Consider the following 21,970-nt stretch of genomic DNA (forward strand, 5'->3'; position numbering starts at 1 on the left):
CCAAAAAAACTAGTTGAATGCTTTGGAAAGACATAGTCACTAAATATAATTCTGTTAAATTAGGTACAAGTGTAAAAGACTGGGGGAAGATTGCTTCTTGAGTTTCTTTTTGTAAATGCTTGCTCCCCTGTAAAAGAACAGAAAGATAGAAATATCCAGAAGTTGTAATCCAGCGTTTTCCCACATTTCCTGATAAAGAGTCACCTGGATCACTTATTAACTACACACAAAAGCAGGCATTTCCCTCCTAGAAATTCTGATTCAGGAAGTCTAGGTTGGGGCCTTGGGAGCTCATTTTCTTGGTTGCCTGTTTTATAAGGGCTGGAATGATTCTTATTTTCAGAGAGATTTGGGGAACACTAGGAAAATTATCAGTATGATTTATGCAAGAAAATTGAGCTTTAATGAGCAGAGCCTAGTCAAACAAAAAGGGTTTTAGCTTTACCCCCCAAAACAGCAAATGAAGGCAAATTTATGCTTTAAATTAAAGCATTTAAGGCATGCATGTGTCCTTTTTTATTAGTCTTGCTTTCAATGACTTTTTGGATTAACAGATCAACTAGGGGCCCCAACTGCGTGGACAGAGAGGCCTCTGCTCCCCGTCTTTTGCTGGCCCAGCCAGAGAGGGCCTGTGACTTCTTTATCAAATGTGGCCAAGTGTGACTTAAAGGAAGTGACCTCTTCACACTCTGGATGAGTAATGACTTAACTACAGCAATCTGTAACACTTTTATCTAAGAATTCCTTAGACTTAACTCCCCAGGCGGTCAGCTTTCTCTGGGGGCCTCTCTTCCCAGACACAAAGGAGATGCTCCCCTGACCGCCTGGCCTGGGACTCTCCCTCCAGTCCAGCCATGCTGACCCTCCTGCCCTTCTTCACTCCCCAACGTGCGCTTCTCCCTTGAGGCTCTTCCTCTGCGTCATCTCAGTGTCTGGAAAGCCTGTATCCCGGGCATCTTCAGCTGACCCCTTCACCTCCTTCAGGTCTCTACTCGGGTCTCTTCTTTTTTTTTTTTTTTTGTAGAGACAGAGTCTCACTGTACCGCCCTCGGGTAGAGTGCCGTGGCGTCACACGGCTCACAGCAACCTCTTAACTCTTGGGCTTACGCGATTCTCTTGCCTCAGCCTCCTGAGCAGCTGGGACTACAGGCGCCCGCCACAACGCCCGGCTATTTTTTGGTTGCAGTTTGGCCGGGGCTGGGTTTGAACCCGCCACCCTCGGCATATGGGGCTGGCGCCCTACTCACTGAGCCACAGGCGCCGCCCTACTCGGGTCTCTTCTTAGTGAGGATGGCTCCATCCACCCACTTGGGTCCTGCAACCCGTCTGCCCCACCCCCAACTCCACCTGCTTCTTCCCATGGTCTTGGCACCATCTCACATACTGTCGTCTTCATTTGGTAGATTTTTGTTTAGTTTACAGATATATCCTATCCTAAGCACTTACAACAGTGTCTGGTATATAGCAGATACTTAATATTTATAGATTTCAATTAAATTTCAAAGTTTAGAGAAATTCAAAGGTGAATAGAGCACACCATGGAGGCCGTCGGACACCAAGCGCTGCGGGTGCTGGGAAGGCCCTGCACACCAGCTCACCGGGAGTACTAATTCCATTTTTGCTCAGCAAATGTACAAAACCCTACATGCTGAGGACCCCTGGGTTGAGTAACAATTAAAACACTGATGTTTAAATCCAAAAATGCCTAGGCTCTTCTTGAATAGTCATAGTTGATCAGCAATCATCCAAGACAACCTTCGGGCAGGGAAAATGGCAAAACCTAAACGGGAACTGAGTGACACCTCAACACTATAAATACATTCTCACGGGAAGCAAACTCTGTAACTTTGTCTCTAGATTAGAACTGGGAAGAATCTAAACAACTTGTATAAGGCTGAAGGAGTCTCCTGAGATTCAACTCTAAAATACTGCAGCACTCCAGCCACCTGTTTAGGTGATAAAGAAAATCAAGTTAAAAGTAGTGGGGAGTATTATTCCAATTTTCTTTTTTCTCATTAACCTAAAGCAAGGTTTGGCAAACTTTTTCTGTAAAGGGCCACCCATTGCAAACCAGTTGGTCACTGTTGCAATTACTCAACTCTGCTGCTCTAGCGCAGAAAAGCTGTAGGTGATACAGATACGTGGCCACAACTGCGTTCCAGTAAGACTTTTCCACAAATACAGGTGGTGGGCAAATTCACCCCACTGGCAGTAGTTTGCTGACCCCTGACCTAGGGTAGAGTTCAACTCTAGGGTTGGTTTCCCCTTTTGAAAAATTGAGTGGGATGAGGTAATGATCACTGGAATCCCTTCTAAATGTCAGCTTTGATGACTCTGAGATAAAATCTTTGTTGGCTTGTATCAGTTATACTCACCTGGGAAAATCCTGACTTACTAGTACAAGTCAGGCTCCTCATGAAGCCGACACACAGGATGGTGCTCGTGATCAGTTCTGGTCCATGAGCAGCTTGGCAAATCGCTAAGAGTTGCTAACTAGCAAGCCTGTTGGTCTGAACAGAGACGCTGACACTGAGACAGGACAAGGTGAAGCTGAGGAACTCTGGCTGAAGCTTCAGTCCTACTTCAGAAAGTTTATCCTGTCCCACTCTTGTCATTTTCGGATGGTCTTTCAAGTAGACAAATGGCTTCAGTTACCCGACTCTGGTAGCACTTTTGATGATGTTAAGTAGTCCTGATGCTACTCACATGTGCTCAAATACAAATCAGATGTCCACTTTCCAGTGGACAAGTCAGAAGAGAATTTACCTTTTTTTTTTAGAGCAGAGTCTTACTTTGTCACCCTCGGAGGAGTGCTATGACGTCACAGCTCACAGCAACCTCCAGCTCTTGGGCTTAGGCGATTCTCTTGCCTCAGCCTCCCGAGTAGTTGGGACCACAGGCGCCCGCCACAACACCCGGCTATTTTTGCTGTTGCAGTTTAGCTGGGGCCGGGTTCAAACCCACCACCCTCAGTATATGGGGCCAGTGCCCTACTCACTGAGCCACAGGTGCTGCCTGAAAATTTACTTTATTATGTAACAGCTTTATTGAGATATAATCCACATACAATCCACCCATTTAAAAAGTATAATTCAGTGTTTTTTGGTATATTCACAGAATTGCACAACCACCACCACAATCCACTATAGAACATTTTAATTAACCTAAAAGGAAACACTGTACCGGTCAGCACTCACTCCCTACTCCTCCCCACCCTTCCAAACAGCCAACCACTAATCCACCTTCTCCCTACCAACTTGCCTTTTCTGGACATTTTGTATAAATGGAGTCATGCGTTCTGTGGTCTTTTACGACTGTCTTCTTTCACTTAGCATGTTTTCACGAGTCATCCTGGTGCTGGCATGCATCCGTGCCACACATCCGTACTTTATTCCCCTTATAGCTAAAACACAGGCCATTGTACACATGCACCAAACTTTGTTTATCCATCCACCAGATGATGGACATTTGGGCTGTCTCCACTTTTTCCATGAATGATGCTGCTATGAAAAATCATGTACAAATATCTGTGTAGACTAAGCTCTCATTTCGAGGGCTGTCTACCGAGGAGGGGAATTGCTGGGTCATATGGTAACACCATACTTAACTGCCAGATGTTTTCCAAAGCAACCGCACCACTGTACATTCCCACCAGCAATGTCTAAAGGTTCCAATTTCTTCACCAACACTTGTTGTTTCCTTCGTTGTAAACATCACAGCCATGCTGGTAGTTGTGAAGTGACCTCTCACTGCAGTTCTCATCTGCATTTCCCTGATGTCTACTGATGTTCAGCATCATTTCAACACGCTTATTGGCCATGTATATATATTTGGAAAACGTCTTTTCAAATCTTTTGGCACACTTTAAAACTGAATTTTTGCCTTTTTATTACTGAGTTTTCAGATTCTTTATCTATTTTAGATACAAATCCCTTGTCAGTATCAGACTTACAAATATTTTATCTTTTTTTATATATCTTTTTTTTTTTTCTGAGACAGAGTCTCACTTAATCATCCATGGTAGAGCTGTGGCGTCACAGCTCACAGCAAGCTCAAACTCTTAGGCTCAAATGATTCTCTTGCCTCAGACTCCCGAGTAGCTGGGACTTAGGCACAGCTAAGTGTTTAAGGCACTCGCCACAATGCCTGGCTATTTTTAGAGACAAGGTCTCACTCTGGCCCAGGCTCCTCTTGAATCTGTGAGCTCAGGCAATCCACATCAGCCTCCCAGAGTGCTGGGATTATAGGTGTGAGCCACCACGCACAGCTTCTTACAAACGTTTCAGAATTTTTTTTTTTTTTTGTAGAGACAGAGTCTCACTTTATGGCCCTCAATAGAGTGCCGTGGCCTTCACACAGCTCACAGCAACCTCCAACTCCTGGGCTTAAGCAATTCTCTTGCCTCAGCCTCCCAAGTAGCTGGGACTATAGGCGCCCGCCACAACGCCCGGCTAACGTTTCAGAATTTTAATATTTTCTGTGGACTGTCTTTTCACTTAATGGTATCCACTAAAGTACAAAAGTTCTAAATTTTGATAAAGTCCAATTTACCCATTTTTCTTATGTTACTTATACAACTGGTAGCGTATATAAAAAAAGCTTTGGCTGGGCACAGCAGCTCATGACTGTAACCCTAGCACTATGGGAGGCCAGGGTAGGAGGACCACCTGAAGCCAGGAGTTTGAAACCAGCCTGGACAACACAGTGAGATCCCATCTCTAAAAAAAAAAAAAAATTTATTATTAGTCAGGTGTGGTAGCATGTGCCTATAGTCCTGGACACCTGGGAGACTGAGGCAGGAAGATCACTTGAGCCCAGTAGTTCAAGGCTACCTGGGTAACAGAGGTAAATTAAAATTTAAAAAAATTTAAATTAAAAAAATAAAAATAAACAGCCAAGGTAATGACAAGATATATCAGTAAAATCTTATGTTTTATTTATTTATATTGATCCATTACTTATTTATAGTCTATCTTGTTCTAGAAAGAAATTAAGCAAACTGATAAGAATTAAAAATGAACAAAAAAAAGGGGGAGAAAAAAAGCAAAACAAAGGTCAAGACACAGAATGGAACCTGGAATAAGACTAAAAATGCACGCTGTAATGATGTATACCTTCCATACAAACTTAAGAAACAGGATCAGAACACAGCCACAAAAACAACATTCTTGGCAAGTAGATAAAAGAGGAACTTTCCTGGGTGGCTTCACCATGACAATAGCGCATGAGGAAGGTCTGCGTGGTCTTCTCCCAGGCTTACTTGCTGAATTTTTGGGCAATTACTAAATCTAGTTTAAAATTACAAATGAAAAACAAAGCCTAGAGAATTAAAGAAGAGCTCTCAAAATGTGAAGGAACAAAAGCCCTATGGCAAAGCCCATATAAAACAATACAGGGAAGTCTATAGTTAATGATATTTTGTTCTTTCATAAAAGCAACTACAGACCAAACAAGAAAACAAACACTATGTTTTGGTTTCTACTTAGAACAGCAGGTTTAGATGACCACAACCACACCTGCCCTCCACCTCCCATCTCCCACCAGGTTGTCCCTGTACCTGAATCTGTTTGTGGCAGGGGTGGTCTCCATGTTAAACTCGGCCACTGGCACTCCCCTGGCAGACGCCTGGGGGGCAAACATGGCAGCTGGGTACACCACAGAGGAAGTGCCCACCTACAAGGCAAGCACACAACAATGCACGTGTGGCCACATACAGGGAGAAGGAATAATTTTTCAGAAAACCTTACATAAATTCAGCTTAAGTCTGTGGTTGCAGGGGGTGAGGAAAGCTCAGCTAGATGGGATAAAATGGAGAGTATCTAAGGGTTATGTGGAAAGTTCAGAGACAGTTTGGTGAATCACTAGAATTTGTGAAGAATCACTAGAATTTGTGAAGAATAAGGAATCACTCGATTTACATGCTTTGGGGTTAATTCTGTTTTTATTTCCGCATTTTGAATTCATACAAATGGTCCACAACTTTTTTGTATTTTCTAACTTACAATACAAACATTTGCAAATTTTGAAATATACATATGATTTGTCCAATTAATTCTACTTCTAGGAAATGTGTTTGTTCTAGAGAAATAATTTGAAGGGCATTCTTAGATTAGTATCTAAGAATATTTCCCACAGCACTGTTTAAAATATCTAAATTTTGGCAGTGCCCATAGCTCAGCGGGTAGGGTGCTGGCCACATACACCCAGGCTGGTGGGTTCAAAAACTAGCTCAGGCCAGCTAAACAACAATGACAACTGCAACAAAAAAATAGCCAGGCGTTGTGGTGGGCACTTGTAGTCCCAGCCACTTGGGAGGCTGAAGCAAGAAAATTACTTAAGCCCAAGAGTTTGAGGTTGTTGTGAGCTGTGGCGCCTCAGTACTCTACCCAGGGCGACATAATTACACTTTGTCTAAAATAAAAAAAATAAATAAATGAATAATAAAATATCTAAATTTGAAAAAGCCCAAATGTCTAACAATAGAGAATTAGCTGAATATATTATTTTTGTCCATATGTAGATTACTGTGTGGTCAATTAAAAGATGATACAGATTTGGATGTACTGACATGGAATGTGCTAAGTAAATTGCTACGTGAATAAAGTCGTCTCAAAACAGAATATATCTCGTGAACTCGGTTTTGATTTTTAATGAATATGTGTATATCTGCATAAGAAAAGGTTTAGACCAGAAATGGGCAAATATTTTCTGAAAAGGGCCAGACAAAAAATTTTTTAGGCTTTGCAGGTCAGATGATCTCTGTCATAAGTACTCGACTCTGCTGTTGTCATGTGAAAGCAGCCATGGAGAGTGCACAGAATAAACATGGCAGTGTTCCAATAAATCTTTATTTACAAAAGCAGGTAGCAGGCCAGATTTGGACCAAGGCCACAGTCTGCTCACCCCTGGTCTAGAAGAGAACACATCCAACTGCTAGCAGTGGCTATTTCTGGATGGTGGATGATGGGTGATTTCTAATTTCCTCTTTACAATCTTATACTTTTCAAAATTTTCTCAATTAAATTTAATAATGAGAATTAATTATTTTAAAAACATGAACCCAAAACATATTCTTTTCTTTTGAGGGGTGGTAGGCTAGAAGGCTTGGAGATGCCCAAGACAGGGTCTTGCATAGTTTCATGTTTTTCAAATCAATTCTTATTCATTGTTTCTTAATTTTCCTATAGGATACCACAAGACTTCTCAATACCCATTTCAAGAAAAGGAAGGAAAGGAGGGAGAGAAAGAGAAAAGCAGGGGAGGGAGGGGAGAAGAAAGGGAGAGGGAGAAGAGAGGAAGGAAATAAGAAACCCCAGCCCAGTCTTCAGCCTTTCAGAAAATCCCGGTCCGGGAAGGGCAGGACCTACCACTAGACATAAATCACAGAGGGTGAGCTCTCGGTCAACCTCCTCCAGAATGGCAGGATCCAGGTTTTCTCCAAACCACACAACATGAGGTCGCAGCAAGCCTCCGCACCCTTCCTCTTCGCACCTGGAGGAAGGAGATCCTTCAGCCAACCCTGAACTGGCCCTGCCAGGTCTGCCCAATGGACCAGAGGGAGGCTGGCAGCTGCCCCAAACCCAGCCACTCAAATGGGTCACCTAGGAGGCTTCTTATCCCCTATCCCTTCCCTCCCCAACCCTGTGGGCTCACCCTGGATATGCAGTCCAAAGTCTAACCATCCTCATGAAGTTAGACCGTGTCTGTGTGCACTAAGGTGATGTGCTGACATGCTGCTTCAGCTAAGCTTGATGTTCCCTTTCTAAATGGCTGTTTGTTCCCAGCTACTTCATTCTACTCCTTGGCACCACTGTGCTCACAGTCATCTAGACCTGGGAGTAATATCAGACTCACCTTTGCTCCAACACCCCAACCATCCCTGATTTTATCAACATTTGCCTCTCAAGTTCTCTCAGATTCACCTCTCCCTGGCCTGATCTGTAGTATCCAGAGCCAAGTTCTCCAGTGTCCATCACCAAAAATCTCTCACCGTTCACTCTCTCCTACCTCTAGGTCATCCTCTACAAACCTTCTAAATTCATTTCTTCCAAACACCATTTCCATATGAACCTCCTACATCACAGGAATCCCCAAGACTCCCTATCCTTTCAGATTGAAACTTCAGAATCTAGCAATGAAAACCCTTATGTAAAAAGTAAAAAGGGTTTTGTGGTTAAGAAGTCAGCAAAGTGTTAACATACCACAACCACTTTTTAGACAGCAACAACAGTCTTTAGTGATTAGATCAGGGGTCCTCAAACTATGGCCCGCAGGCCACATGCGGCCTGCCAAGGACATTTATCCGGCCCGCTGGGTGTTTTTGCCCCTGCTGCCTGTCTTGCTTAGCAGCTAACTCGTCCCAGGCCCACAGTGCACATGTGTGGAATGTGAACAGAACTCTCGGACTCCCCTGCATTTATATTCTGATTGCTAGTCAGTTGTGTATGATGTTGTATGTTGTGTGCTGTGTAAGCCCCGGTTCACACTGTTGCGATCTCTGAGCATTGTGAGTTCAGCCATATGCTTGTATGGCTGAACTTGCATTGGATTTGGAAGAAAAAAGGCATACGTGCCTTCTTTTTTCCTGCAGTGGAATCTGATCGCGTGGGTGAGAAGACCCACGTGATCAGATTCCTGTGCGAGTTCACAGATTGCAGTGCGGCTCACACAGGCTAGTGTGAACTGGAAAAGTTCACACAAGTCTGTTGGCTGAGTCGAGGGAGAGTTTTGAAACATTTCTATGACTTACTTCCACAGATTACAGCTTTTCTGCTTTCAAAAAACAAAGAAGTATCAGAGCTCAATGATGCAGAATGGAAATGGCACCTTGCCTTTCTGACAGTTGTAACAGAGCTACTCAACAGTTTCACTGTGCAACTTCAAGGAAAGGGGAAGCTCATCTGTGATATGCAATCACATGTGAAAGCACTTGAAGTAAAATCAGGCCTCCTCATCAAACAAGTGAAGGAGGAAAATTTCTGCCGTCTCCCCACAACTCAAAATCTGTTGGCAGAAAAACCATTGGTTGCATTCCCAAATAAAACATGTGTTGATTCACTGGAAAAGTTGCAAAAGGAGTTCCAATTTAGATTTAAAGAGCTTCATTTCCATGAACAGGACATACAGCTTTTCCGTAACCCATTTTCTATTGACATTGAAAATGTGGATACAGTACCAAATGGAACTGGCTGAACTGCAGAATTGTGACTCTCTGAAAGACACATTCAAGTCAAGCAGCCTTCCTAATTTCCATGCATCTCTCCCCTCTGAGACATACCCTAATCTCAGGAACCATGCACTCAAAATGGCAACCGTCTTTGGCAGCACTTATGTCTGTGAACAGACTTTTTCCAGAATGAAACATCTGAAATCTCCAACCAGATCTAGACTAACTGATGCACACTTGCATCACTTGTTACGACTAGCAGTGACAAATATGGAACCGGACATTGACCATCTCATTAGCCAAAAGCAGGCCCATAGTTCCCATTGAAATACTGGTAAGTTTGTTGATTTAACTTTACTTGTTCTTCATTTTAAATATTGTATTTGTTCCAGTTTTGTTTTTTTACTTCAAAATAAGATATGTGCAGTGTGCATAGGAATTTGTTCATAGTTTGTTTTTTTTTTTTTTTAAACTATAGTCCGGCCCTCCAACGGTCTGAGGGACAGTGAACTGGCCCCCTGTTTAAAAAGTTCGAGGACCCCTGGATTAGATGCTTGGAGAAGTCCTACAGTGGATCAAATGTGTTGTAACTTTGGTTTAATGTTTCCATATTTATTTCAGCACTTAACATTTTTTTTTCGAAGTAATGCCCATCAACATAGCATGGAATTAGTTTAGTGAAAAACTTTTGAAAGTATTGTTTTAATATCTGGTCCTGAAAACTGAAATAAAAATCTTCTTAGGTTGTGGTCCCAACCCCTGAGCTACGCAGTCTCCGGCCTGTTAGAAACCAGGCCACGCAGCATCAATGCCTGAGCTCCACCTGTTGTCCCATCCCTAATTCCCATCCATGGAAAAATTATCTTCCATGAAATTGGTCTCTGGTGCTAAAAAGGTTGAGGACCTGCTATTCTTAGAGTTGTTTTTTTTTTTTTTAATCTACAAAAATTCTGTTTGGACAAAGAAATGATAAATGTTTGAGATAATGGATATGCTAATTATTCTGATCTATTCACTATATATCATATATGTCAAAATTATCAGTATGTATCCCATGAATATGTATAATCGGTATATGTCAATTAAAAAATAAAATTAAAAAAGAATTCTGTTTGATCCTATAACTTCCCTTACCAAGACCTTTTGTTGCCTGCCTAACCCTGGATTAATAATTCTGGTGACATCATCCCAGGGATGCAAGGCTGGTTCAACATACGCAAGTCCATAAACGTTATCCACCATATTAACAGAGGCAAAAATAAAGATCACATGATCCTCTCAATAGATGCAGAAAAAGCATTTGATAAAATCCAGCATCCTTTTCTAATTAGAACACTGAAGAGTATAGGCATAGGTGGCACATTTCTAAAACTGATTGAAGCTATCTATGACAAACCCACAGCCAATATTTTACTGAATGGAGTAAAACTGAAAGCTTTTCCTCTTAGAACTGGAACCAGACAAGGTTGTCCTCTGTCACCTTTACTATTCAACATAGTGCTGGAAGTTCTAGCCAATACAATTAGGCAAGACAAGGAAATAAAGGGAATCCAAATGGGAGCAGAGGAGGTCAAACTCTCCCTCTTTGCTGACGACATGATCTTATACTTAGAGAACCCCAAAGACTCAACCACAAGACTCCTAGAAGTCATCAAAAAATACAGTAATGTTTCAGGATATAAAATCAATGTCCACAAGTCAGTAGCCTTTGTATACACCAATAACAGTCAAGATGAGAAGCTAATTAAGGACACAACTCCCTTCACCATAGTTTCAAAGAAAATGAAATACCTAGGAATATACCTAACGAAGGAGGTGAAGGACCTCTATAAAGAAAACTATGAACTCCTCAGAAAGGAAATAGCAGAGGATATTAACAAATGGAAGAACATACCATGCTCATGGATGGGAAGAATCAACATTGTTAAAATGTCTATACTTCCCAAAGCAATCTACCTATTCAATGCCATTCCTATCAAAGTACCTACATCGTACTTTCAAGATTTGGAAAAAATGATTCTGCGTTTTGTATGGAACCGGAAAAAACCCCGTATAGCTAAGGCAGTTCTTAGTAACAAAAATAAAGCTGGGGGCATCAGCATACCAGATTTGAGTCTGTACTACAAAGCCATAGTGCTCAAGACAGCATGGTACTGGCACAAAAACAGAGACATAGACACTTGGAATCGAATTGAACACCAAGAAATGAAACTAACATCTTACAACCACCTAATCTTCGATAAACCAAACAAGAACTTACCTTGGGGGAAAGACTCCCTATTCAATAAATGGTGTTGGGAGAATTGGATGTCTGCGTGTAAAAGACTGAAACTGGACCCACACCTTTCCCCACTCACAAAAATTGATTCAAGATGGATAAAGGACTTAAATTTAAGGCACGAAACAATAAAAATCCTCAAAGAAAGCATAGGAAAAACACTGGAAGATATTGGCCTGGGGGAAGACTTCATGAAGAAGACTGCCATGGCAATTGCAACAACAACAAAAATAAACAAATGGGACTTCATTAAACTGAAAAGCTTCTGTACAGCTAAGGTGACGATAACCAAAGCAAAGAGACAACCCACACAATGGGAAAGGATATTTGCATATTTTCAATCAGACAAAAGCTTGATAACCAGGATCTATAGAGAACTCAAATTAATCCACATGAAAAAAGCCAACAATCCCCTATATCAATGGGCAAGAGACATGAATAGAACTTTCTCTAAAGACGACAGACGAATGGCTAACAAACACATGAAAAAATGTTCATCATCTCTATATATTAGAGAAATGCAAATCAAAACATCCCTGAGATATCATCTAACCCCAGAGAGAATGGCCCACATCACAAAATCTCAAAACTGCAGATGCTGGCGTGGATGTGGAGAGAAGGGAACACTTTTACACTGCTGGTGGGACTGCAAACTAGTACAACCTTTCTGGAAAGAAGTATGGAGAAACCTCAAAGCACTCAACCTAGACCTCCCATTCGATCCTGCAATCCCATTACTGGGCATCTACCCAGAAGGAAAAAAATCCTTTTATCATAAGGACACTTGTACTAGACTGTTTATTGCAGCTCAATTTACAATCGCCAAAATGTGGAAACAGCCTAAATGCCCACCAACCCAGGAATGGATTAACAAGCTGTGGTATATGTATACCATGGAATACTATTCAGCCATTAAAAAAAATGGAGACTTTACATCCTTCGTATTAACCTGGATGGAAGTGGAAGACATTATTCTTAGTAAAGCATCACAAGAATGGAGAAGCATGAATCCTATGTACTCAATCTTGATATGAGGACAATTAATGACAATTAAGGTTATGGGGGGGGAAGCAGAAAGAGAGAGGGAGGGAGTGGGGTGGGGCCTTAGTGTGTGTCACACTTTATGGGGGCAAGACATGATTGCAAGAGGGACTTTACCTAACAATTGCAATCAGTGTAACTGGCTTATTGTACCCTCAATGAATCCCCAACAATAAAAAAAAAAAAGAAAAAAAAAAAAAAAAAAAAAAAAATAATTCTGGTGACATTAGCTGACCAGTTACAGGATCCAGCCTCCCTGCTTTCTATACACTCCATGACCATCTGTCTTTTAACAGCTTCAGAAACCTCTCAGACCTCAAATTATGCCCCAACACAAAACAAAAAGGGATCGGAAAGAAATTGCTCTTTTCACTCTGGTTTGGTTCATCTTTGTCCTTCTGCCTTTGGTCTCAGAGGTCAAAGGCTGATTTTTACATTTCTGCATTTGATTTAAGAGGCATGTCACCAAATAAACATTTAGGTTTTGACTCCTAACTTTCCTTTATTTTTACGATCTGGGACACCAAAAACAAATCAAAGCTTTTTCTTTTTAACCTACCGGGGAAGTTTCTCAACGGGGATTCTGGCTTCTTGAGTTTCAGGTTCTGGAGCACTGAAGTAATAATAATAATATTAGAAAAATAATTAGAAATAATATTAGAAAAAAAGAATGTCAATGTCAACAAGGAAATAATATAATCCAATAAGTTTGTTTATTTGTCTGGCAGAATGCAGTACAAAATTCCTAACCCCAGGCATTAACCACCAGTGGCTGTTATATCAGAGGGGGAGTCTGTATGTGGGGAGGAGCTAAGGGAGAGCTTCCTGATTGGTCTTCGTCATCACCATTTGAATCCTCTGCAATGCCACTGTACTTACATATTATTTATATAATTTATGCTGTCTTAAAATGGTGCAATAGAATTTTTCTTGATATTCTGAATCTACTCTCAAACGTTTCCCTAATTATAATAATAGTACATACTTATAGGAATGTTGGAAAATTCACAAGACTATAAGAAATAAATAAAAGTTACCCATAACCCTTCCACTCCTGATAATCCCTATTAACATGTTGTCGTATTTTCTTCAGGTCTTGTATTTATTTTATTTATTTTTAATTAAATCATAAACACATAGATCACGTATACATTAATGCATTTATGGGGCACATTGTGCTGATTTCATATAGAATTAGGAACGCTTACATCACACTGGTTACTATACCTCATCTCTCTTCTGGTCTTTTAACTATACGATCCACAAACACGGCAAGCGTGTGTGCACGCGCTCTTAGATACAAACTTGGGATCATATTGGATACAGTTTGGTACCCCATGCTTTTCACTTAACAATGTAAATTGTAAGCAAAATATTTCTCTTTATCATATCACTGAACTGTCTCTAGTCTTAACTCTCATAAATACCCATGGGAATCTTTGGTTAATGTTCAACTTCTTCACATTTATGTTTGCCTTAAAGAAGAAAACAACACATACTTATTCAGAAGTGCAGTGTAATTACCCTTTTCCTGATAAAGCTGGACAAATTGGACTCTTGTAATTTTCGGCCACAACTCCACAAGAGGTACATCGAGTTTTAAATAAGCTACCTAAAAAATACACGTTAATCAAGTCCAGAATTTAGTATAATGAAGAGCAATTGTCTCCATGTCTAAATGGGTACAAAATAATTTCATTTCTGTACTTCATTTTAGCAAAGGGCCTGTCGTGGGTGTCATGGGAAATGCACAGGTGTGCGGGCATACACCCTCAGGGACTTTATAACCTGGGGAACATAACTAACTCTATGACTAACATGTTTTCAGTTGACCTGGGAGTGACGTTCATGTGGACAAAAGTGGGCACAGGGTAGATGCATCTTAAAATTGATGATCAGAGTCGATAAAATGAAGGGGTTTGTTTATATTCTCCTAAGTTAAAAGAAGAGTTCTCATCTTCTAACATGCATGTATGATCTTATTCAATCCTTATGACAACTCTGACTGACATGCATGTATGATCTTATTCAATCCTTACGACAACTCTGTAAAAGAGGCACTATCATCTCTGGCTTATGCATGGCTATAACATGGCCAACATTTCTGACATTGCAAAGAAACGAAAAGAGCCCTGAACGGGCAGATGTAGGTACCCCAAGGACAGTCAATAGGTGGCTGACTGCTCCTGAGACACAGAAGAGATAAGATCCAGGTGGACAGCACCCCCTTTTCCTTACTAGGGTAACCTTGAGCCTAAGCAAAAGGAGGCAGCTTCCCTGCACACACAGAAACAAACACCCACACTGGCACACTGCACTTAAGACATGCTTTCCTGGGGTGTGAAGGAAAACTCTTTAAAGGAAAACGGCCTTGGACACCATTTGAACACCTGTGCCCATGAGAATGAATGCATTAGACTTTTGGTGAGAACAAAGAGGAGAGAAGAACCAGAGGGAAGGGAGAGACTCTCTAGGGTGGAGAAGGGAAGCCAGACAGACCCAATATAAATGCCACCAAAAGCACTAACTTGGGGGATTTGCTGCAGCCAAAGGCACAGAGCCAGAAGCCCCCTAAAGCTCCAGGTAGGGCGGAAGCACAGCTTCAGTGGAGTGTACCCATGGGAACAAAGGGAAAGGGAATGGGAATGGACTTCAGCCCCTGAAGCTGAAGTCTTTCTTCCTGCCAATCCTGCTGAAGCCTCCCGCTCCCCTCAAGGCCCAGACATCCCACTCCCTGGCCCAGGTGGGGCAGCTATCTCACCACACAGTGTCCTGTCCAGGAGCCTAGTGGGCAGGGCCACGCTGCCAGCAGCCCACAAACATTGGACTCCTGGGGCTCTTGGGAAAATGCAGATTCTGATTCAGTGGGTGCAGCTGGAGCCGGAGAAATTCTGCTTTTCTGACAAGCTCCCAGGGGATGTGCCATTGCTGGCTCCCAGCCCTCATTCTGAAGAGCAACAGTGTAGGAAATGGCAACTGAATACTGCCGGGGGCCAGGGTGATCCTCCCACTACTGAGAGTGGCTGTTCAGGTGGCACAAGGCACTGAAGTGTCCCTAAGGAAAATGCCATAGCACCCTGGGGGATAAGACAGGTGTTCAGCAGGGAGGGAAGGAGAGATGATAAAATGAAGGGGTTTGTTTATATTCTTCTAAGTTAAAACAAGAGTTTTCATCATTTGGAACTAAACAAGGCCCTGACTAATATGCATGGGTGATTTTGTCAAGATGATTTCATCATGAAATGGCAGGAGGTGTTTTAATGTGTGGTTTCCCACCCCATGTGAGTCTGAAGGGCCCTTACCATGGATTTCCAGAAGGTTCTTGGTGCCAGCCTTGCGGTGCAACTCATCAATATTCTGGGTGATGACCATGATCCGTCGGCCCTGTTTGCCTAGCCGGGCCTCACACTCGGCAATCGCGAGGTGCCCAGGATTGGGCTCCTTGGTGCGCACAACCTCGCGCCGGTAGTGATAGAACTCCCACACGCGAGACGGGTTGTGGGCAAAGGCCTGTGGGGTCGCCAGGTCCTGGGTGTGAGAGGAGGCAGGGGTTGGGGGGGAGCTGGGCAGCAGGCGCTGAGCCCTGGGCAACTACACAGGCCCCTCTTCTCTAGAGGGGGTAAGTGGTGTCAGAAGGGAGCAGGTGGCAGCAGGGTGGCTTCAGGTTCAAGCAGCAACCCCCAAGTCCAGCCGCTGACCCGGGGCCGGGAGATATCTGCCTGAATCTCCCCAGTGGTGAAGCAGGACAGCGCAACCTGCCCCACCTACCCTTCAAGTAGTTGCGAACAGGAAGTACTGTAACATGCACGGCAGTATTTGCGGTTGAATCTACTTATTCATGGAGTCCCAAAATATACAAAGGGAATATAATTTTGAGTGCGCCCAGGAAAAATATGAAATGCAAAATGGCCGACTGAGGTAAAATGGTCATCGTTGAGAATTCGGTTTTTAGAACTACAGCTACACACACACACAACTCTCACAATTACACATATACACACATGGCACGTACACACAACTACACATATAAAATAGTATGTACATGTCAACAGACTATGTAAAACATACATGTTTAGAGTGTGGCTCACCTGCCAGAAGAGACAGAGCTCACCTAGATGGAATACCAGAGCAGTGGTTGTCTGGACTGGGAAGGGCACAGGGAACTTCAGCCATGACCAAAATGCTCTGTACTTGACTGGAGGTGGTGGTGTCACACAGGTGTGTGTCAAGACTCATCAGATTGGACACAATGTACACAGTGCATACATTGTATTCTATATAAATTCTGCCTCAATTCTGTTAATTTTAAAAATGCGGTTTCTCTGTCAGGGATTGAGACTGAACACATTGAACGCTGTACATCTATTCCTCCATAAAGGCCCCCTCTGCTTGGTAACAATGCCAGCCTCTGCTTTGCGTGGGGACGTCCACACTAGGGCCCACCCAGCCCGTGCTGCCCTCCTTCCTGCTCTCCCACCCCGAACATGAGTGGTCTGGAGCAGCTGGCACATGAACATGTCCATAGGTGTCCTTATAACGAGGGATGGAGGAAAATGTGTTCTGATTAACTCCTTCGCACACCCTTCCAACTCTGAGCCTCCCTGACACAACGGAGCACCCTCCACGCACCACCTGCATCCCCTGAGGTCCTACCTCTGCTGCTTTGGGTCCAGCAATAGCCCTTGGTTGCCTTTCTTCCTCCCTGGACCCTAAGGGCTCCTGCTCTTCCCCTTTCACCTTTAGGTGAAGGACCCCCATCACCAGGTGCTGGCCCCAGGCCTCACCAGAAGGCAGCAGAGGGGTGCCAAAACATCCCACACGTCTGCCAGTTGCACACACTCATGGGAGGAAGGAAGGGTCAGGTTCATGAACTTTATACTCAGCGAGAAATGACCTACTAATTAGGGAAGTCATGTTCTGAAGTAATTATGATTGCCTTCATTCAACCAACAAAATCCACTAAGGACCTACAATGTACCAGAGTTCTGTGAGCTAGAACAGTGAAATCAATACAACAGGCAAAATCCCCTGTCCTCCAAAACTATGTTCTGAGTCTGGGTGGATGGGAGGGAACATAGCATCATGATGGGGGCTGCACAACTATATCCACTGGTTAAAATTCATTGAATTTTAACCTTAAAATTGGTGACCTTTAATTGTATGTATATCTCAAAAACTGAATTAGCAAAAATGATCCACACCTACCTGCACAGAACTTAACATTTCAATGGCCTTCCCAGAGATGTTTTAATATCAAGTCCTAAGCCTTAGTTTTAACATGAAAGTTCACAGAAGTTCTAGTAATGAATTACGCTAACCAAAGTTTTCTGATTCTGCTTTAACACAATGAATAGAAGAAATTGTTGTCTGAATAAATGCAACTTACACATATCTACAAAGTAAGGAAAGTGGTTTCTTTGCTTAAATTTTAGACCTCAATCATAAGAGTTCTGAGTTGATGCCAAATCAAGAGAACAATAGGGTCACAGGTAAACGTTTCCCTTTGGGTTTCAGGCACTGGTATAGGTTCTAAGTCAAACTCTGTCATAACTTCATTCAAAAGACTCTGTCCATGTTCTGGAAATATTACCAACCTGAGCCTGCCATTTTCTCCAATAACCTCCGGCTCCTCTGAAGGTCGGAACCCCGCTTTCGGCACTAACACCAGCCCCTGAAATGATGACTATGTGCTTTGCTTTTGCAAAAAATGTCCGAAAATCGGCCATACCTAAACAGAGAATAAAACCTTTATTAGATAAGTGTGCCAATTTGGACATCTGTACCTTGAAACTTGACTTTGCATGAAATTATACTTTAAGATACTCAAACAAAAATCATCCCTGTGCCATGAAGATGCCATCTCATGCAGTGATGGGTGAGCTACAAATCAAAGAGGCAGGGCCTTTGGGCACACACCCCAGGCACTGAGTCCCGGCTCTCATGTAAACACTCACCCCCTTCTATCCTCAGGCTCCTTGGTTGTTTGAGGTGTACAGTAGCATCTGTCTTAGAGCAGTGTTATTATGAAGATTAAAAATGACTAATGGGTAGGAATTCATCTTTCCTTGTAAAAGTAAAACAGGCTTGTGTGTGACAGGACCTCAAGGCCTCCCCTTCCTCCTCAAATTCACCTTCCCTTTGGGGATCTGGCTAGTACAACTTCCCTCAGCATGGCAACCCAAGGTGAAGACAAGGGCTCCTCTCCTGTGAACAAATGCTCTGCCCCAAACAGGAATGTGTGACTATCTCCTCGACAGCTCAAATACGAGTCAAACTTTTCAATAACACGCTGCCACAGGCATAGCAGGTGGGTGAGACCGACATCTTCTCTCCCAGGTGATGCATCTGTGCAGGCCCTCACGTTTCAGGAGGGCCTGGGCATAAGCTGCCAGGGGAAGAGAGACTCCCAAGAAGGGAGGACTGGACTGCTTCACCCAGGGCAGGCCCAGGCCACAGAAGCAGGGTAAGTCCCAGACATGGGGACTTCCAGGAGTGCCCAACCTGTGTTAAAGCACTAAAGACTTAGCAAATGTGGAACTGAGTTCTTCAGCTGACTGCGCGGGCTCCTGCCCTTCCCCTCTTGAGGGAATGCAACCAAGGCTAACCCTTGGACTGAATGAGTGTCCCCAGAGATGGAACTGGTGACAGGTGGGAAGTGGGCAAAGAAGAAAGCTAGTAAGGTAGGGACTCAGAGACAGTTAACTTGACCACTAAACGGCAAAGTGGCCTCATTTTGTATCCCCAGCTGTTAGGCACATTCTACTAGTTTCTCAGACATGACCCCCTCTAGTCAGGGATGGGCCTTCCTCATCCTCCTAAGTCCAGAGCCACGTGCTACGCCTGGCTCAAGACAGACACTCTCAATAAAGGCTCAAGCCCTCCTCCCCTCTCCTTCCTCTCTGCCCTACAATAGATTACTGTGAAAATGAACAAAGACAGACTCTCAGGAACAGACATGCAGAGAGCACCAGCATCCTCTCCGGCTACATTCCCAGAGCTCTCCAGGACCACGTTCCTGGCAGCCTCAGACTGAATGAAAAGAAGATGCTAAAATACGCTGTCCTCTGCAGGTATAGTCAACCCAACTACCCTGCCAGTTTTACCAAAGGTTTGGCTGAAGTCAATTCCTTCCAGAGATGGCCTGGTATGGAAGACAAGCCCATCTGGAGATTCAAGCTGTCCTACCAGGAAGAACTGGGAAAGAAAAAGCCGATCTGGGTGGATTCGAGTTTCTAATCTGATCTAATCTCTTGAAAGAACAAGCTGCTTAATAAGAAAGTGTATAAGTACTTTTCTACGAACCATTTGTATGAATCCTGGGTTCAACTCATATCCTTAAGGACTTTAAAGTTTACCCCTAAAACTCTCTCCATATCTAAAGGTCTTTTCTACCCCAAATGGAAACTGTCATCCACTGTTCACATCTTCCTAGGTCAGAGAGACTTCTATTGAGGTACCACTTTAAGCAACTTTTAGAAACAAATAAAAAAGTCAACCTAGGGCAGCGCCAAAGTCAACCTAAATTTGGTTCTTGGAAAACAGGATATAGTATATACAGTAATGTTAATGTGGTATAAAATCTTTTTTTAAAAAAAAAAAATACATTTCCCAACTGCTAAAGGAAAACAATGCCAGCATGTTTTGTGGTTCCAAATGTCAATAGCCTACTTTTAAACAAGGTCAGGCACCCACTTCTGGATCCCCCCTGCACAGACTCTACCAGCCTACTCTGCATAGCTGTGAACTCCAAAGGGTTGTGCAGTTGAGTGGAATCAGATTCTTTTGGTTTCTTTCTGTTCCTAAGGTTGGGAAAAATGGAAGGAGAGGTTATTGTGCCTAAGCAGACTCACAGTATTAGGAAAAGCTACCCAAATGTTGAAAATGAGGCAAAAAGGGTTCAGCTTGGCCTCTTGATGTCATATTGAAGCCCTGTTTAACATGACACCAATGGATCATTTCATTATAAAACTTTGTTAGACTCTAATACTCAAAGACTAAGGCCCAGAGACAAGAGTCTCATTATGTTGCTCTTGGTAGAGTGTTGTGGCATCACAGCTCACAGCAACCTCAAACTCTTGGGCTTACGCTATTCTCTTGCCTCAGCTTCCCAAGTAGCTGGGACTACAGGTGCCCGCCACAATGCCTGGCTATTTTTTTGTTGCAGTTGTCATTGTTGTTTAGCAGGCCTGGGCCGGGCTCGAACCCTCCAGCCTCGGTACATGTGGCTGGTGCCGTAACCACTGTGTTACAGGTGCTGAGCCACAACTTACAGGTTTTTGTCACATAGAACTACAAAGATTCTGTTGAGTAGAAAATATAACCCCATACTGCCAACAGGACAATCATTAGCTTTCCTCCCCTGCAGAGAGGTGAGGAGTTTAAAATGTAAATCATGTGTGAAAAGTTTAAATGCAATTATTCTGGCAGAAGCAACATAATGTCCTAAATGGACTTGAGTATTAAGAGATAAGCTCTGGCCGGGTACAGTGCCTCATGCCTATAATCTAGCACTCTGGGAAGCTGAGGGGGAAGACTGCTTCAGTTCAGGAGTTCGAGACCAATGTGAGCAAGAGCGAGACCCCGTCTCTACTGAGAACACAAAAAGCTACCCAAGCCTCATGGTAGGCATCTGTAGGGAGGCTGAAGCAGGAGGATCACTAGAGCCAGGAGTTTGAAGTAGCTGTGAGCTAGGCTGATGCCATGGCAGTCTAGCCTGGGCAACGGAATAAGACTCTGTCTCAAAAAAAAAAAAAAAGAAAGAAAAAAAAGAGAGAGAGAGAAAGATACTCTCTGACTCTGCCCTAGAATGAACAGAGTAGCTTTCTCCAAAATCTTGCCTAACGCATGCTTTGATATAGACGTTCCCCTCCAAGTATAGGATGGTCCAGGCATTTCACAGGCTCTTCATATTCTGCTGAAGATGAGGAGATGGCTTACTAAGAATGACTTACTTGAACTTGGACGAGCCATTGTCAGGCAAATCTTGATTTGTGTGGAGGCTGGAGGCTTCAGGCCACAATACATCTGGGAAAATAATCGGCTTGGGACAAACCAGAAAGGCCACATCAGGTTTTCTTTATAGTTCTAATCTTGAGGTGGGCTTTAGAAAAATCACAAAAATAAATACATATTGTAGAAATAATCAGAAAATATTTTTATACATGCAAATAAATATAGATAAACTTTATTTTTTGAGACAGAGTCTCACTATGTCACTCTCGGTAGAGTGCTGTGGCGTCACAGCTCACAGCAACCTCCACCTCTTGGGCTTAAGCGATTCTCTTGCCTCAGCCTCCCAAGTTGCTGGGACTACAGGTGCCTGCCACAACACCTGGCTATTTTTTTGTTGCAGTTGTCATTGTTGTTTAGCAGGCCCAGACTGGGTTCAAACCTGCCAGCCCCGGTGTATGTGACCGGCATCCTAACCACTGAGCGATGGGGACCAAGCCTATTTTTATGTTACACACACACACATATGTAAAGAA

The 21,970-nt window shown here is 43.1% G+C and overlaps 1 protein-coding gene across 1 annotated transcript in view; it reads right to left on the reverse strand.

Annotated features, from left to right (window-relative positions):
- The window catches only part of SIRT5 (sirtuin 5), a 38,064-nt gene that overhangs the window by 5,402 nt on the left and 10,692 nt on the right, over positions 1 to 21,970 (reverse strand). Inside the window, exons 2-8 of the mRNA XM_053603515.1 lie at positions 21,437 to 21,585; positions 18,080 to 18,213; positions 15,788 to 16,013; positions 14,010 to 14,097; positions 13,045 to 13,098; positions 7,368 to 7,491; positions 5,558 to 5,673 (exon numbers count right to left, since the gene is read on the reverse strand). Of these exons, the coding sequence (XP_053459490.1) occupies positions 5,558 to 5,673; positions 7,368 to 7,491; positions 13,045 to 13,098; positions 14,010 to 14,097; positions 15,788 to 16,013; positions 18,080 to 18,213; positions 21,437 to 21,551 (857 nt within the window). The 5' untranslated portion in view covers positions 21,552 to 21,585. The remainder of the gene's footprint in view (positions 1 to 5,557; positions 5,674 to 7,367; positions 7,492 to 13,044; positions 13,099 to 14,009; positions 14,098 to 15,787; positions 16,014 to 18,079; positions 18,214 to 21,436; positions 21,586 to 21,970) is intronic.

Source organism: Nycticebus coucang, chromosome 9 (assembly GCF_027406575.1).
Source record: "Nycticebus coucang isolate mNycCou1 chromosome 9, mNycCou1.pri, whole genome shotgun sequence".
Lineage (NCBI taxonomy): Eukaryota > Metazoa > Chordata > Mammalia > Primates > Lorisidae > Nycticebus > Nycticebus coucang.